The 17,558-nt window shown below is 37.3% G+C and overlaps 3 protein-coding genes across 3 annotated transcripts; all 3 read right to left on the reverse strand.

Annotated features, from left to right (window-relative positions):
* Window positions 1-546: 546 nt before the first annotated feature.
* LOC107747462 (neurofilament medium polypeptide) lies at window positions 547-6,645 on the reverse strand. The gene is made up of 3 exons (XM_016561972.1): window positions 5,430-6,645; window positions 4,779-4,903; window positions 547-4,024 (listed from the first exon to the last, which is right to left on the reverse strand). Exons 1-3 carry the CDS (start codon window positions 6,426-6,428, stop codon window positions 1,642-1,644), a joined length of 3,507 nt encoding a protein of 1,168 aa, XP_016417458.1. The 5' UTR covers window positions 6,429-6,645; the 3' UTR covers window positions 547-1,641.
* A 1,905-nt stretch (window positions 6,646-8,550) lies between these two features.
* Window positions 8,551-11,069, reverse strand: LOC107747472 (interferon-induced protein with tetratricopeptide repeats 1-like). The gene is made up of 2 exons (XM_016562002.1): window positions 10,731-11,069; window positions 8,551-10,107 (listed from the first exon to the last, which is right to left on the reverse strand). Exon 2 carries the CDS (start codon window positions 10,103-10,105, stop codon window positions 8,798-8,800), a length of 1,308 nt encoding a protein of 435 aa, XP_016417488.1. The 5' UTR covers window positions 10,106-10,107; window positions 10,731-11,069; the 3' UTR covers window positions 8,551-8,797.
* A 439-nt stretch (window positions 11,070-11,508) lies between these two features.
* On the reverse strand, window positions 11,509-15,434 carry LOC107747463 (catechol O-methyltransferase domain-containing protein 1-like). The gene is made up of 7 exons (XM_016561973.1): window positions 15,340-15,434; window positions 14,824-14,936; window positions 13,098-13,203; window positions 12,893-13,011; window positions 12,365-12,419; window positions 12,141-12,274; window positions 11,509-11,675 (listed from the first exon to the last, which is right to left on the reverse strand). Exons 1-7 carry the CDS (start codon window positions 15,374-15,376, stop codon window positions 11,523-11,525), a joined length of 717 nt encoding a protein of 238 aa, XP_016417459.1. The 5' UTR covers window positions 15,377-15,434; the 3' UTR covers window positions 11,509-11,522.
* Between the last annotated feature and the right edge of the window lie 2,124 nt (window positions 15,435-17,558).

The raw sequence follows: 17,558 nt of genomic DNA on the forward strand, positions 1-17,558 counted from the left end.
CCGAGTCCGGAACGCTGCTTATGTTGTTTTTCATGGTTGTTTCAACTTTAAATGGGTCTGACCTATAGAAGTTTAAAAGAGTTGATTAAAATGCATGTTTGTTGACCTGATGACCTGTTTGAGTGGAAACAGTCATTAAAAGTAATGTACTCCGCAGTTTTAAATTTCTGTGTAATTACGCCAGCAAGGACAAGTTGTTTATTACGGTTTAATGCAACGTAGCTTTCATTTAATGTGGGTTCACTGTTAAAGCATGAAATCTCACGTCTGCTATTATGCATTTGGAAAAATTTTACATTTTCTTTATCATCGTGTCATCAAAAGTCAATGCAGTTTGTGGTAATATTTTTTTTTTAATTACTCTTTTATTAGATTGTCTATGTTAAAAATGGTGTGGTCTCGGGTCACTATCTACACTACCGTTCAAAATTTTGATGTTGGTAGGACTTTTTAATGTTTTTGAAAACTTATAAATATATTTTAAAATGTTTTTTTTTTGCTGTGATTGCAAGGCAGAATTTTTAGCAGCCATTACCTGTCTTTAGTGTTAGAAATTATTCTAATATGCTGATTTTCTGCTTAAGGAACTTTATCAATGTTGAAATCAGTCATGCAGCTTATTGTTTTTGTGACAACGGTGACACATTTTTCAACATTCTTTCTTAAATGAATAGAAAATTCAAAAGAATAGCATTTATTCTTTTGTAACATTATACGTCTCTATACCAGTGGTTCTTAAGCTTACTCATGGGGACCCCTGCTCTGCACATTTTGCATGTCTCCCTTATTTGACACACCTGATTCAGATCATCAGCTTGTTAGGAGAGAGCTCCATGAACTGAACTGGGTGCTTTGCTGTATAAAAGCATCAAGTTCTTCCAAAAAGATCCTACCAACCCCAAACATTGAACTGTACTATGTGCGATGTGAAACCTTGTATCCTGCAGCAAAACCACTGAGAGCCACTACTCTACCTGGTGCCAAACTAGCGTCAGCATCCAGAACTGGGACAGGCTTTGGCAAAGTGGATGTAATTTTGTATCAGTTTAGCTCAAGATGATGTATTTTACCCTGCCTCAAAAATTTGAGACATCTTAAAATATTGAACAGTCTCAGGGTTTTTTTTGGGTACAGAATATTTAAGTGAGTTCCTAGGAAACACGCACAATAAATACCTTGTAATCATTTATAGATGAATCACTGCCATATTGACACAAGGGTATATGTTTAAGCTTATGCCATTACTGCTTAGCAAGTGTTTCAAGTGTGAAACACCCGCATTACCAAACGGTTTACAAAACTCAATTCTGTAGTTCCTCTGTAGAAAAAACTGTTGAATTATCATACGGACAAACACTGATATGCTGGAATATTTATTCAGTTACTGTAATGTATAGCACTGTTTTAATACATACATTTGGCTGATCAGAGCAAGGGATGTAGCAAAATAAAATTGTATACATTCCTCATAATTCACATTCATTGTGTACACAGTGTAAGCATGCATCTTACATCAGAAACATCACACTTCCAGAAAGCAGTTTCTAAAAGTCATGCTCAACTGAGATGGTCTGTCACGCGGATGTAATTTATTTGTCAAGGTTGCTATTTGAACATTCTCTGTTCTCAAAGGCATTTTAATCAAAATTTTCTGCTGTTTATATTCTGCTTTACACTAGAGGGTTTAGTTGTTTCTTCTGGACCTTTGGTGTCCACGTTGTCCTCCATGCTGCTGTCTTTGACTTGCTCTGTCTTCTCCAGAGCTTTAGCTTTTGTTTTGGTTGACATCTCAGATTTTGCAGCCTTCACTTTATGTGCACCACTGTCTGATTCTTTGTCTTTTTGGACAGTTTCTTCACTTTTAACATCTTTGCTGGTTCCACTGCCTTTGGTCATCACACTATCCACCTCTTCAGCTTTTTCAGGCATCTCTTTGCTTTCTTTAGTATCCTTTTGCTCAGGCTTTGCATCAGATGTTGTTTCCTGGGCTTTGGGGGGTTGATTACTCAGTGTTTCATCAACCTGTTTCTCTGTGACTTCAGCTTCCCCTCCGCTTGTTGTCACACTTTCAGCACTGCTATCGCTTTTGCTGTCCTCCTGTTTCTTTGACTTCTCAGGTGATTTTTCTTCCTCAACTTTGGAGAGGTCCTCCTGTGTCTTTTCTGCTTCTTTAGGCTTAGCATGTTCACCCTTTTCTGTTTTGATACTGTCTACGCTGTCACTTTTGCGGGCTTCCTGTATCTGAGACTTTTCATGTTGTGATTTTTCTTCTGCAACTTTGGAAGGTTCTTGTGTCTTTTCTGCTTCTTTAGGCTTAGCATGTTCAGCCTTTTCTGTTTTTACACTGTCTACACTGTCACTTTTTTGGTCGTCCGTTATCTGTGACTTTTCAGGTAGTGATTTTTCTTCCACAACTTTGGAAGGTTCTTGTGTCTTTTCTGCTTCTTTAGGCTTAGCACGTTCAACATTTTCTGTTTTGACACTGTTTACACTGTCACTTTTGCGGTCTTCTTGTATCTGTGACTTTTCAGGTTGTGATTTTTCTACTTTGGAAAGTTCTTGTGTCTTTTCTGTTTCTTTAGGCTTAGCATGTTCAGTCTTTTCTGTTTTGATGCTGTCTGCACTTTTGCTGTCCTCTTGTATTTGTGACTTTTGAGGTCGTAATTTTTCTTCAGCAACTTTGGAAAGGTCTTCTTGTGTCTTTTCGGTTTCTTTTAGCTTGCCAGTTTCACCCTTTTCAATTGTCACACTTTCTAGACTGCTACTGCTTTTGCTGTCCTCCTGTTTCTTTGACTTTTCAGGTTGTGATTGTTCTTCTGCATCCTTTGAAACCTCTTTTTGTGTCTTTTCTGGTTCTTCAGCCGTAATATTTTCACCTTTTCCTGTTTTCACATTGTCTACCAGTTCAGCTTTGCTATCTTCTACAGACTCCTCAGGTTTGTGTTCCCTTTCGTCTTTACCTGACATATCCTCTTGTTTTTTCCCCACAGGTTTCTCTGTTAGTTTGTTGTTATCCTCTTGGTCTTTTTCCATAGGCCCATAGGCTTTCTTAGTTTCTTCCTTCATACTGTCAGATTTGTCTTTTTTTGCAGAAGTATCCTTTGCGTCCTCTCCAGTAGTCTGTTTTCCACTCTCCGTATGTTCGGGAGTTGCTTGTTTATCTGGTTTGGGAGTATCTTCCTCTACAGGTTTCACTGGAGCTGATTCTTTCTCTTTCTCTGCTGATTTTGCAGTTGTAGATTCTTGAGATGAGACTTTAGCATCTTCAGTTTTTGGAGAGGTTACCCCAACAGTCTCTTCACCAGGCTTAGTGTTTACTTCAGTTGTTGCTTCAGGATCTTGCGGTTCCTGAGATGGTTTGTCTTTTTCTCCCGTTTTTGATTCCTCTGGCATTTCTTGCTTTTCTGACAGATCTGGTTTGGGGACATCTTTCTCTGTCTCTTTAGCTTGTTTATTTTCCTCTCCAGGTTCTTCTACTTTTCCCTGCACGTCATCCTTCAGGTCTTTGTGCTCTGTGCCTTTTGTGTCTAATTCCTCATCTTTATCTTGTTCATCAGTGGCTTCTGTAGATTCCTGAGTTGGTTTAGAGTCAGCATCTTTTTGTACCTCAGAATCATCTGGAGTTTTTTCAGCTGGCTCATCCTCTTTATCATCACTTGGTTTGACTTCATTTTCCTCTGTTTCTAACTCAGGACTGGCTTCATTGCCGTTCTCCATGGCTGGTTCTTCAGTATCTTCCACCTCTTGTGGAGTTTCACCCTGTGCATCCTTCTCACTGCTCTCCTCATCTGGTCTGTCACCCTCTCTCCCCTCCCCACTCTTATCCGAGCCAGTGTCTGATATCTCCACATCTTCTCTGGTGGTCTCTGTAATAATCTCTTCGACAAATTTGTACTGAGGCTCTACTTTTCGAGTTGCTCCCCCCTGGAGAGTATAGATGGGTGACTGTCTGTAAATGTGTGGTACTGAAATATGAGCATCTGAGATTGTAGAGTACCTTGACTCTTCACCCTCCAAAAGTTTTCTGAAAAATAAAAATAAAACTGAATAATTTTCAGATTAATTATTCTCAATTAGTGACAACCTGTGTATTTTAAATCCAGGCCTAAGAAACTATATAAATAGAACACATTTTTTGACAACATTCATTACAGTGCAGTCACAGCCAAATTACAGTTATACTATAATTTGGCTGTGACAACACTGTAATGAAATGTGTCCTATTTATTGTTTCTTAATGCAGAGGCTACTGACATTTCAAAAACTCCCACAAGCCTAAACAGACATGAAAGCCACCAACCAAATCATGAAATTGATTGATTGTAATCAATCAACAAATTAACTGTCATTAAAAAGCACTTAGTATTGATTATTTGAAATTCAAATTACCCTAACTGTCCTGTTTAATAAATACCACAGTCATGTAAAACTTTGCAAAGCTTTGTTCACTCTCTAATTACTTATGTCACTTAATACATGATTGTGTTCCTTGAAGGCCTCTACGATAATATTATCTGCAAGACTACACCTTCCAGGCAGTTTGGTTGGCTGATTAAGCTGACAGTCTATTCATTTGCACTGTTGAGGGACTCACAAGAAATAAATTCTGATTGGATAAACACTACTTGCCAAGAGGACCGAATCAGGGATGGAAAGCAACTGATAATACATAATCAAATAAAGATAAGTGATTTGTTGATACCTGTTAAGAAGGCTTTGCTGGTCCTGAGAGTTCATTATTAAGTGAACAGTAAAATGGTGTGTAATCAAAGAAGTACCTGTAGGAATAAATTTCAGCATCCAGTGCCATTTTGACATTGAGAAGGTCCTGGTACTCCCTCAGATGACTGCTCGTGTCATATTTGGCATTTTTCAGCTCAAACTCCAACTCTCTGATTGTGTCCTGCATCATGGATTGCATTATGAAAAAAGCCACATGACATGGTACTGAATGTTGAGAATTGCTGTATCGTGCTCAACCTGCTACTTTATCTTGATTTAAACAGAACTATGCAATCAGTTGGTTTAAACAGAACTGTTCAATCAATCAAAATTTTTTTTTTTTAAGTATTCCTCATACTGAATGAGGAAAATATTCTAGACTGAACAGTGCATGATGGTGTCTTACCTGGTAGTGATGGATTTCAGCATTGTGCCGTTTGACTGCTCATGTCATGTTTAGCATTTTTCAGCTCAAATTCCAACTCTCTGATTGTGTCCTGCACCATGGACAAAATAAGTAAACACAATGGAAATGCATAAGAAAAAAAGCCACATGACATGGTACTGCATCTTAGATTATGTAGGATTGGTGTATAAAGTACTCAACTTGCTACTTAATCTTGATTTAAACATAAATGTTCAATCAAATCCTCAAACTGAATTATTAAAATGTTCTAGGCAGAACAGTGCATCACATGGTGTGTTACCTGGTAGTGATGGATTTCAGCATTGTGCCGTTGTTCGAGGTCATACAGCTGCCTCTCCAGTGCTTCTCTCACACCTTTCACAGAGTCGAGCTCAATGTTCCTGGACTGGAGCTGTCTCCTGTGTTCATTAATCTCTGCTTTAGTGGCCATGAGCGCTTCTCTGTTGACCTCAGCAGCTTTGGTCAGTTTAGCGAGCTGCGCTCGAAAGCGTTCCTCAGCATCTCGGATGTCAGAGTCGGTGTGACCTTCAAGTTGCATCCTGATGTCTCTCAGAGCTGCAGTGACATCACTTCTACTAAAATCACTCATTTCTGCTGTCACATGACCCTCTTGGATTTGGGCCGTCATTTCAGCTACCTCACTTTCGTGATTTTTCTTCAAGAAGCCGATCTCCTCTTCGAGAGCTTTAGCTTTTCTGTCCATTTCTTGTTTGGTTAGGTATGCGTCATTAATGCATTTCTTTAGTACTGAAATGCTGTCCTCCACATCACCTCGACCACGAGCCTCTCTCTCATACTTTTCTCTCAAAGTGTTAAACTCATCCTCCAGGTTCTGGCGGTTTATCTCAATTTGATGCTTTTGAAGGCCTATCTCATGAACTTGCTGCCTCAGACTACCAAGTTCTGATTCATACTCTTTGGACAGTGAGGCAGAGGATTTTGCTCTCAGTCTAATGGCCTCAATTTCTTTCTCTAGCGCTCTGTTTTGGTTTTCCAGGTGATGAACCTTCTCGATGAATCCCGCGAAGCGGTCATTGAGCCCCTGCAGTAATTCTTTCTCACTAATTTTCCTCAGATTCATTCCACCTGCATATTTGTTTGAAAAATCCAAGCTATCGGCCGGTTTAGCGGCGAATTCGCTAAGGATTTCGTTACCTCTCAACGGTGCGGTGGACCCAAAGCTGAAGCCAGACCTTGAGGTGAGTTGTGATGAAGGACGCGCCGTTTGGTACCGGTATTCTTCCCGTGTCCGGCCAGGTGAATGCAGAAGACGCTCCATTGTGAAGCTATTGCGTTTTCCTTTGCAGCGTTTAGTGAAAATGGTGCCCTTTATATACTGCAATAGATGCTAGGTTAGCGGAATGGAGCTGTCCATACTGGTTAAATGCACAGAATCAGCTATTCGGCTCAGCATCCTGCGCACTCACTCACTCACTCACTCCTCGATCTCCAGGGAGCTGACGTGACGTCACACGAACTCCTCTCTCCGCAGATTTCCATCTGATATTCTGCCGTAAAATATTTTGTTCAGTACGTTAGCGAAGCTAGAGTACATATATGTTGTAAAATGTACAGAAAATGCACCCTTAATGCCATATATTTCATTATCAAATTAAGAAATTTAGAAAAAAACAATCCCGTAATTATGTAAATATTACTTTTTATAATAAAGTAATAATGTAGGAATTAGTTAAGTACTAATAACAGTTATTAATTTTTATACTTATTGATTTTTTACATATCACGAGTTTGCACAGTATGACTCCCCCTTATTAAAATAATGTATGTATAGGCTATAATTAGCCTACATAAAAATATAATGACATCATCATCCTCCCTTTCAGGGTTTGAACTCCTGAAACACAAGTAAATGCCTCCTTTTTTTTTTCTTTTTCCCCCAAATCATACAAAATCATATTATCAGAAGAGGACCATCTGTCAACCCTGTTACCATGTGTACAGAAATATCAGCATTAAAATCTCCTTATGTCAAACTCCTTATAGTGTCAGGACCTTCTGCACAAGGTTATCAATCGCTAAATGAACCGTAAAGCCATTTTACATTTTAAAAGACATAGCTAGGCCTACTATTACCTTAACTTTAGTCACACTTTAGTTTGGTGAACAGTTCTCACATTTAACTAACTAATAACTACGACTTTTGCCTCAATAAACTTGATGCATATTAATAGTTATGTTTAGTATGGGGTAGGATTAAAGGATCTAAAATATGATCATGTAAAATAAGGAATTAATTGACTTTTGCCTCAATAAACTTGATGCATATTAATAGTTATGTTTAGGTATGGGATAGGATTAAAGGATCTAAAATATGATCATGTAAAATAAGGAATTAATGTGCTTTTTAAGTACTAATAAACAGCCTTTATTTGGTTTAAAAATCTATATTCCAGCAAGCTCAAGAAAAGGTTGTATACTGTAGGGTATGTGATTTTCAGCAGAACTGTGACAGCTTTTAATCTATGTTGGTGTTATTATTTAACAATATTACCGTTTTCTCATATTGTCAGATTTGCAGATATTTTACTGCAGTAGCAACATTCTTCAAGCTATAATGTACACGTTTGTGCTGCAGAAAAGCACAAGTCAGCTCTACACTTTCAGTCATGCTGAGCGGTCACTGTGAGCTGGATTCAATCCAACAGCACGGCGTCTACATGAGCAGCCAATAATAACATACGCACCACACGTCTGCCTTCTCATGTGAGTGCATCTAAATATGTACTTTTTGCATGTAAATTTACTGTATAACACATTATTTATATAGTTTGACATCATTAGTACTTGCTTATATTTAGCATATTTGGCATTTTGGTATGTTCCCTTTTTGCTTTAATGACAGCAGAATTAACTGGAATAGAGATAGAGAGGGGGCTCTGCTTACTGATGGGGAAAACAAACCCTGGTTTCCATAAAAAATAATCAATAGATTTATTTTTTTATTATTATTATTATTAATGACTGTGAACGTAAAATACCATGAAAGTTTTTTTTTTTTTTTAACTCCAGATAAAGCTAAATTCCTGCAGCTAATTGACTAAAAGAAATCTGAAATCTGAACATAGAATACTAGCAATTTAGCTTGTATTCACCCAGCTTGTACTGATCTAAATGTGCATGTCTGTTTTAAATAAAAACTATAAAGTAAACAAGCTAATGCTTAGTTCCACTAAAAATAAAACTGCTGCACTCCGACCAGGTGTCATGTTAATTTATCAACATAATTCTTTGTATTTCATATGTTTAAACAACTAAAACCACTGATAATGTTCAATATTTCCTTCAGTTCAGACACATACAGTCAGCTGTGCATCATAAAGTGGAATAAAGAAAAATAAATCTCATCATAAAAAAACTGCATGTGAAAATCTGTAATTTTATTAAATGTGTGTACAAATTGAGGCTTAACTGATAAAATACACTTGAAAAGACATACTGTAAATACTACATTATGTCATAATGTTTATAATAAACATTTGGAGAAACAGATTATATCAAAATAATTTGTAATATATTATATTTAACTCTGCTAACACTCAGTAGATCAAAAAGGAAAAAGTATTGCTAAATTCATTACATGAGTGAAGATTACGACAGGAACTTGAACAGAGATTTAATTATTCTCTCTTAATCATCTTTGTTCTCTGTTCTAAAGGAATGGAAGAACGTCCGGATCCCATATGTGTCCCGTCTGTCATTCTGAAGGACTTTTCTCAGTCTGTTTCTGCATGTGATCCATTCGGTGGACACTCGCCCCAGCATCATTCCTTGTTTGTAATGCTCAACCGCAGCTTTCTCTGAGCCCCACCTGTACTGTTTGAAATCCCCATACATGCGATGCCAGGCCTGACGATCAGCTGGCTTCAGGTCAGGAAGGGCAAACAGCTCAGTGAACTTCTGCTCTGCTTTAGCCATCTGCTTTCGTTCTGCATACCTCTGCGCTAACTCCAGCTGTGGGTATATGTAGCCTGGGTTTAAACTGGCACCATTCTCTAAATGCTGAATGCAAAGGCCCAGCAGCTCCGGATTGTGTGTGTCATTCATCTGCATGGCTTTCCAGCGGTAGTTGTTGGCAATCTCATGATGTAAACGTGACGAGTCTGGTGCTATCTTCAGCATTTCCAGCAACACTTTCAGGGACTTGTCATAACACTGCTCTTTCTTCATGAACTTTGCAACACGCAAAACAACGCTGAGGTTATCTGGAGCCATCGCGAGCGCTTGCGTCATGTACTGCCATGCCTCTGTGTTATTTAAAGTCTTTGTGTTCTTGTAGCACTTAAGCCCCAGATACACATGGATCATCGCATTGTCCGGGGCCAGGTTCAGAGCTTTCTTCAACTGGAGCACAGCAGGAGACTCTTCAAACCGTACACGCTTGTATTGACCAATCTTCAGTCCCTCCAGACGGAACAGAGAAAAAGCAAAGCCTGTGTTCCATTCCTTGTCATCCGGCTCTTTCTGTAAAGCTTCAAGGAAACTCTCCTTGGCCCTGATGTAGGTCTTTCTAGAAAACTTGAGAAGCGACCAGGCTTTTTCGCTTTGAACTTCTTTGTGAAGCTCTGCTGGAGACGGAGCAGGGAATGCTCTAAGGATTTCATTCACTTTCTCGATGTAAGTCTCAGCCTTAGTCACACTGCCCATGAGACCGTGCACCCAGGCCAAGTTTCCATACGTCACAATCACACTGCTGTCATCGTCCGGATGTTCCTTCTTTGCTAGTTGCAGGGTCTTAAGCGCCTCGTCGTCAAATCCTTGTAAATGTTTAATAAAAGCCAAAAAATTGAATTCTCTTTGTTTCAGGCTTCCTTCATACTCGCATTTCACTGCCAGTCTTTCACGAATTTTCACTTCGAGAAAATTAAGGTCAGCATCCTCCTTTTGCAAGTCCCAAGTAAAGTGGCAGGACAACAGTTTAAGCTTGTCCTCAGACATTCCTGTATTGTTAAAAATGCAAAATAGATGTAAATGTTTACACTCTTGCAGTTTTTCGGTCTCAGTTTCCTTGAATCCGTACAATACAGTATATTTGACTGACAACTTATTTTCAATAGGATTTACAGATACAAACATTAAATAATCAGTAAAATATAATTTCCATAAAGTGTGGTCTTAAATATTATTAAAACAATTTTTTTTTACTTGAAATAATCAGTAAAATATAATTTCCTTAAAGTGCTTTCTTAAATATTACATTTTTTTTGTAATCTTAATTAAAAAGTATTCTTGATTAAAGGCATTCACTGATATACAGTATCCTTTAATAGCAACAGTTTCTGCTTATTTTATTTACTTATTAAAAGAATTAGGTAACCCTTTTTAAGGTGTTCTTGTTACACGTTACATGTAATTACTAGGCTATTATAATAACTATAAATTATGCACAATTACATGCAAGTAAACCTAAGACAAACCCTAATCCTAACCATATAGTAAGTACATGTAGTTAATTAATATTAGTCAGTACTGAAATGTATAATTACACTGTAACAAGGACACCTTAAAATAAAGTGTAACCAGAATTATTAATCCCATTATGAAAACAGATACAAAGTTTTACCTTCTAGCTTCTACAACTTTGGTCTCTCATCAAAACGTTGTCTGGTTGAATGTAGTCGCTGGGGATGGTTTTTATAGGGTAGGGTAGATTACTTATTTTGGGGAAAATAACGAGCCAAGTTTCGCTTTCCACCTATTGCTCTGATTATCGATAAACGAAACTGTAAGGGTGCAACGTCAACAACCCAGTAAAATGTAATAGGCTGCTTCTGTTTATGCCTGCCAATCAACAACTCAAGATCACATAAGCGATATGTAAAAAGACTTTCAACTGCAGAAGGAAAAGTTTCAAGTGTATTTCATAGATTCGTGACTTTAAATGTGATAGATGTGACTTTAAATAAATGAAAAATTGTAATGTGCAAAAAATAATAAGGAAAATTACAAATAATTATGATGCACGCACAGTACTACTTACAACTAATAAATTGCAAGCAGATGAGTAAGTAGCCTACTAACAAGTCAATAGATGTTTGCATAAAACAAATAACTTGAAACTGAATAGCAATGTCGCCATCTAGTGGCGAAACTTTATGACGCTGCACTCCTTTAAATTTGGCCAAAAAAAAAAATTTTTTTGTAATAATAATATGTACAGCCTTTGCTACAATGTTTGTTTTTTAGCTTTATAAAATATATTCATAGCTTTATTGGCCACTGTTCATTTTTTTTTTTATGAACACCAGAAAGTTCTGTTGAAAAGTTATTTATTCAGAAAAGTAGATTTAAAAAAATATATTTTCATTATGTAAGTCTTTATTTAGGTGATTTATTTATTGTTAAATAATCAAAATTATCTTTTGATAGCCAGTGTCAGGCCATCTCCAACAGTGAGCATACTGAGATCAATCCGCTCATCTTTGTGTAACTTCTTGTTCAGTCTGTCTATGGTCTGTGACGAAAGGTCATCTTCAGCTGGGTTGATGACCCGTCCACCCCAGAGGACCTGAAGAGCAGAGAGACACCAGCTTACTCGCAGATCAATAGGAAAGGTGGGAATATATTTGATATATTTGTAAGACCATTTAAATGAATCTGTAAAACCTAGCTATAGTACACTCTCAGAAAATAAAGGTACAAAAAATGTGCACCCTTTAGAAAGGTACATCTTTGCAGTGTGTACCTTTTGACCTCCACCCAGTGATATCTTTTGTACCTTTTTATCTGAGTGTATGCATTTACAGTACAAATGGGTTTGTTTCAAAGCAAACTAAATAGACTGTACTATAGTACACTCTCAGAAAATAAAGGTACAAAAAATGTGCACCTTTAGAAAGGTACATCTTTGCAGTGTGTACCTTTTGACCTCCACCCAGTGATATCTTTTGTACCTTTTTATCTGAGTGTATGCATTTACAGTACAAATGGGTTTGTTTCAAAGCAAACTAAATAGACTGTACTGCATACTTACATTATCGATAGCCACAATGCCACCCTTTCGAACAAGCTGGAGTGACTTTTCATAGTATGTTTCGTAATTCTTTTTGTCAGCATCAATGAACACAAAGTCATATGTTCCAGCTTCACCGGCAGTTAGGAGTTCATCTGTAAAGACACAAGGATGATTTCTCTATAGCTCTATAGAAATAAATAAATAAATAAAAATGATGTACTGCAATTGTATTTTATCTTTACCCAAGGTTTCAACTGCAGGTTTAATGCGAATATCTATTTTATCCTCCACTCCAGCCTAAAACAAAAAGAGTTTGACGTTATTTGTTCTAATTTTACATTGTAAATCCCTAGTGAACAATGAAACATTTTCAAATGTGCTTTTCCCAGACATATAGGGTGTTATTTTAATGTTATATTATAGGATAAAAAGAGAAAATTGTAGATAAAGCACTTTGATGTTCAACTTTCTGCAGATATCAGCATCCAGGTGTACGTTCACATCTGTCTCCGTCAGCAATCAGTGTAGAGTCTGATGGACATTTCTGCATCTCTGCCTTCAGTCCTACTGGTCAGCTGGGCTTTATACTGATGACTGTGAGCTTGCAGTGGCAGGCAGTAATCAATATCGAAATTGAGACATGTGTAGGTATGCGGAGAAGAAACTTAACAGATACAGTTATCTAAAGCAGTGTTGTGTCCTAATAAAACAAATTACTTCCGCTGTATTAAAATGTACAGAATACTACTGTACGTTTTAATATGGTTTACCTCTGTAAAAAATGGCTTGCCTATTTTCACATATTCCTCATTAATTTCGCAGGCCACCACGAGTCCATTCTCAGGAACTACCAGAGCCAGATTTAAGGCATTGTATCCTGTGTACATACCTAAGACGGATGCAAAATGTGTGTTTTACAGGTAAGCAGTGAAAAGTAAACGCATGATTTTCATGATTTTTGTTGCTCTCACTCACCAATCTCAATAGTTTTATTAGCTTCTATGAGTTTTGCGAGATTAGCCATAAACTGAGCCTGCTCAGCTGCCACCATCATCAGGTTTTTGGAATCCTCCATAGTTCTCTTGAATCAGAAATACACAGGTAAAAAAAAGTGTATATACTTGTGCAGTATATTCCCATCTACTGACCTCTAGTGTTAGTGTGTGAAACTACGCACGAATCTATAAAGACTCACCTATTATGCAAAATTCACTTGATGTTTGAACATAAATGTGTGTTGGCAGTGTGTGTACACAACCACCCTATAGTGATAAAAATCCACACGCTCCTTTTTTTTTAAATCCCCATAAATCATAAGCAGTTTCTCAGAACAAGCCACGTTTGCAGAATCTGTAAAAAGTGACGTCAGATTTTACAGGCCCCGCCCACGACTGTTGACGGACAATGCTTTATTAGCAGAGACCCTACCCTGAGTCAGCCACACATGATTTCAGTGCGATAGACACGATAATCAAAACCAAACATGTTTTTTAGCAGAGCATCTGAGGCACTCTGATGTAAAGGCACAGCCCTGTTTAGGAAAAGGGGGCGGGGAGCAGCAGCTCTTTTGCATTTAAAGAAACATGCACAAAAACAGTGTTTCTGCTTCCACTCAAAATAAATGTTCATAAATGTGGGGTATTTTGAGCTGAAATTTCACAAACACATTCTGGGGACGCCTGAAACTTATATTACATCTTGTAAAAGGGGCATAATAGGTGCCTTTTAAGGTAATGTTTGGAAGTCACTTTAAAAATTTAACCTGGAAATACAGAGAATTTTAGGTTTTTGAAGAAATCAAGCGTTAGTGTCAGTTCTGGCAGGTCACGTTAGTCAAGCTCGCATCACCTGACTCTCAGCTGATCCATGTCTACCTATAGGGATGCGACACCTATCACAGCACTCATATATAATGTCCTTCAGTACTATCACTAGCTTCGCGTTGCTCAATAGCTAGTTACCCTCCTCCATCCCCAACTCCTCCTCTTGACAGTCAGGATTCAGCCTTCTGATTCTCCTTGAATCAGACTAATTTCAAAATGTTACACTAAATTATTGAACCTAATGATATCTGCAATACATTTATGTTGGTTCTGTTCTGTTTACCCTGGGGGGGGGGTTATTGCTGCTCTCCCTGCTCTTATCCATGCTATAGACTGCATGGATGCGCAGGGAGTACTTGCCCAGAACGGAACCATACCGCCAATCCAAATTATATGCTAATTGTCAGTCATCTTTGACGATAGTGGTCCTTACAGAAAAGGACATTTATGGTATATAAATATTTAAGATCGAACAAATTTGTGTCAATGCATTAGTGAAATCCTTTGTACAAAGTCAGATTTTCTTGCTTCCTTTGAAACACAAGATGAAGGACAAGATGTGTGAGAAGTATTAAAGTTAAAGGTTTACTATACTGTTTTTACCAAATAGTTTTTTGTGGTTTTTGGTGAATTCTATTGAATCTAATAAGGGTCAATTTGACCCACAAAATAAAAATCGTACCCAAATAATACTATACATTATACATAATACAAGGATTAATAGAGAATGCAAGGCAGAAGCATGTTTACAGTGGTTTCAGACTTTTGAATCCTGCTATACACCGTTATTTCTTATGTATTTATTTATTTGTTTACATTATGATTTGCTTATTTTAATATTTCTGGTGGCACATGTCCCAAAGGTGTTTTTTACGCACCAGTCGTAGTTTGGTCAGCACTGGGTGCTCCCTCAGAGAGTTACTGACCACATACTGCAGCAGAGGATCATCTCCTTTGTGACTCTTGCCGATAAGAGCAGACTGGCAGAGTCCTACACATAAAGTGAACAGATATTACTGAAACTGTACTAACCACTGCTGGGGAAATGAAAGCATGCATATTTTCAGAATAGGAGAGCCAACAGTATTATTATACAGAGCTGGTGTATTAGGGTGGCATTTACCTGCTGCAAAATCTCAGCTTATTACAACACTCATGACCATAACATTAAACACACTAGGCGACCTATAAAAATGTGTCTTTATACAACTTCTAGGCACCCAATTTACTTTAATCAATGAGAAGCAGTGTTACCTTCAGGCCAAAAACACCTCAAAATGTCAATTACTGCATTTATCAAGCAATATATTTTAATGCATTTGTATTTAGAAGTCAAATTACTGTTACTGAATATTTCACATAAATAGTCCTAATGAAAGCAGATATAAACCTACCTGTTAATGCCAAGAGGAGGCTAATGGTACAAAGCATCTTAACGTCAGGAACCAGAGACAAGTGAAATTGTGATGCATGCAAGTGAGGCTTTTATTTAAACTAGCTAAGGTGGAAAGTCCATGTTTAGTTTGTTTGGCCCCCTCAGATAAAAAGAGATGAGGCTGCTTTTTGCATGATATTGATTTGATCAAAGTTTACTTTACAAGTACTTTTGTTCAATGGCCATTAGGAAAAGCATGATAATACCCTGAATAGAAAACTTGATACAATCTAGATTTCCAGAAAATTGGGGAGAATGTATAATTTGCAAAGAGCTGTGATTGAGACCTTTCAAGAGGCTTTCAGGCTGGTTTAAATTTATTTCCAGTGCCATCACATATTTCAGTGGCATAGTAGCCTACTCTTCTCATTTACTGTATATTCTAGTTGTTGTTTCAAATATTGTACCTTTATGAGTGGTAAATTACACAGTAAATCCCCATATTTGCCAAGAAGTATTGATTGGCATGAATTTTTCTTTTCAAGTGAATGAATATTTCATCAGCATGGACCTTGCTTTACCACACATCTTATAATTTTGTAAAATAGGTCATCAGTACACAACTGTGTAGAAATAGCAATTTTTACTCAGAAATTGCTTGTAAATTTTAATAAACTATTACAAAGAAAAGTCGTTCTTGTAAAATATACTTCAGTCATTTTTGTTTTATGTGCAACTTTGAAAAAAGTTTTTTATACAATGTGTCGACATTTCTCTCAACAACAGATGTCAGATGTCACTCAACAGTTTTATTATTTTATTTTATTATTAGATAAAAATATTATTAAAATTGTAATATTTATTTTATTTTATTTTATTTTATAAACCATGACCCAAAAGTGATTTTTGAAAAGTAAAATAAATAAATAAATAAATATAAATATACACAAACACTATATATTCCTTGTAAACTATAGCTAAAATAAAAAGTTAATTTTTTTATATGATTTATTTCCTTTCAGTTAACGTTTATATTATTTCAAGTAACATTTTTTTTATGGTTTTACTTCCAGCTAACTAATAACCCTTAATAAAAGTAAATGTTTGAACCGTTTTTAGCAGCTGTTTTTAATATGTATACTGCTCTGTAGTGGATGACAGAGTGTCTATGCAAACCCTCAATGAAGCGAGAGCATGAGAGGGTGTATCTTGTTTGTGCAAGACCCTGTTGTGTAGTTCAGAGAGTGTTCATTTCAATATTGCCCAACTTAATAAAATGTGTTTTAATTGCCAGTCTTTGCAGTAATAGGCATGCACGTTGGCCCTGGAACACTGCCTCCCACACACAGTAATGAACTGTAAGTGTAAGTGTGTCATATGGTAAAATTGTTTACTTCATCTCATTACTGCCGTTTCAAATAACACATTTGTCTGTGTGTGTGTGTGTTACACAATGAGAGAACCGGAGCACAATGCAAAGAAGAACGCAATCCCAGTATCAGAGACTGGGTGGATGGGGCGTTCTCAAAGGAGAGGCCTACTTCCTCTGTCGATTCGTTAATTAGGTATGCACGGATGCAACCAAATCTCCCTGCCCACGCATAAGTCATCAGCAGTGAAATATGGGGCATGACTACCGCTGTCTTTGAATCTTGCACTTGCTTTAATGACAAGAAGAGATGCCTGTAAATAACAGTTCAAGTCCGCTGGCTGAAAATCAGATGCCGTGTTCTCGTATCCTCTTCTCCCATTGCTCCGGGAAGCTTATGTGACGCTAATTGTTCCTGCTACTTATGCCAAGTACCCACTGTTCTTCGACACAATCTACAGACAGGGCCTGGTCCCTCGACTGCTCTCAGTGTCTGTTTAAGGACTGAAAGGATGCATCTTTCCATCTGTGGAGAGCGCTTCTCTTCCTGTTCCCGGCCCTGATTGTATTTGCTCTTCCTTTGGCTGTCAGTGCATCACCTTGATATATGCTCACAAACCCTCTCAGAGGGCTCGCGCAAGCAATACAAGAAAAAAAGCCCTCCGCTCCTGAAAGAAGAAAGGAAAATACATACAAAATCGTTAATATGAAACAAAATAATTCAAGAGGTTGCTCCTTTGTTTTCTTCAAATGTAGCAAATAAACAGAGTTGTATTTTTAAAAATGCATTACTATTACAAAGAAGCTGTTGCAACTGTCTTCTCATTTGCATTTAAAACTGGCTGCCTAATATAGACAAAAATCTTTTT

The sequence above is a fragment of the Sinocyclocheilus rhinocerous genome, unplaced genomic scaffold (genome assembly GCF_001515625.1).
Source record: "Sinocyclocheilus rhinocerous isolate Xijiao unplaced genomic scaffold, SAMN03320098_v1.1 scaffold2664, whole genome shotgun sequence".
Lineage (NCBI taxonomy): Eukaryota > Metazoa > Chordata > Actinopteri > Cypriniformes > Cyprinidae > Sinocyclocheilus > Sinocyclocheilus rhinocerous.

Bases quoted from the DNA above. Each gene is read 5' to 3' on its own strand.
- LOC107747462 (XM_016561972.1), bottom strand. From the start codon at position 6,428: ATGGAGCGTCTTCTGCATTCACCTGGCCGGACACGGGAAGAATACCGG. The intron at 4,904-5,429 runs GTAACACACCAT...TCCATGATGCAG, and splicing joins CTGAAATCCATCACTACCAG to GACACAATCAGAGAGTTGGA. The intron at 4,025-4,778 runs GTACTTCTTTGA...TTTATTTTTCAG, and splicing joins GCTGAAATTTATTCCTACAG to AAAACTTTTGGAGGGTGAAG.
- LOC107747472 (XM_016562002.1), bottom strand. From the start codon at position 10,105: ATGTCTGAGGACAAGCTTAAACTGTTGTCCTGCCACTTTACTTGGGAC.
- LOC107747463 (XM_016561973.1), bottom strand. From the start codon at position 15,376: ATGCTTTGTACCATTAGCCTCCTCTTGGCATTAACAG. The intron at 13,204-14,823 runs GTGCGTAAAAAA...TTCTGATTCAAG, and splicing joins TGCTGACCAAACTACGACTG to AGAACTATGGAGGATTCCAA. The intron at 11,676-12,140 runs GTAAGTATGCAG...TCTGCTCTTCAG, and splicing joins GCATTGTGGCTATCGATAAT to GTCCTCTGGGGTGGACGGGT.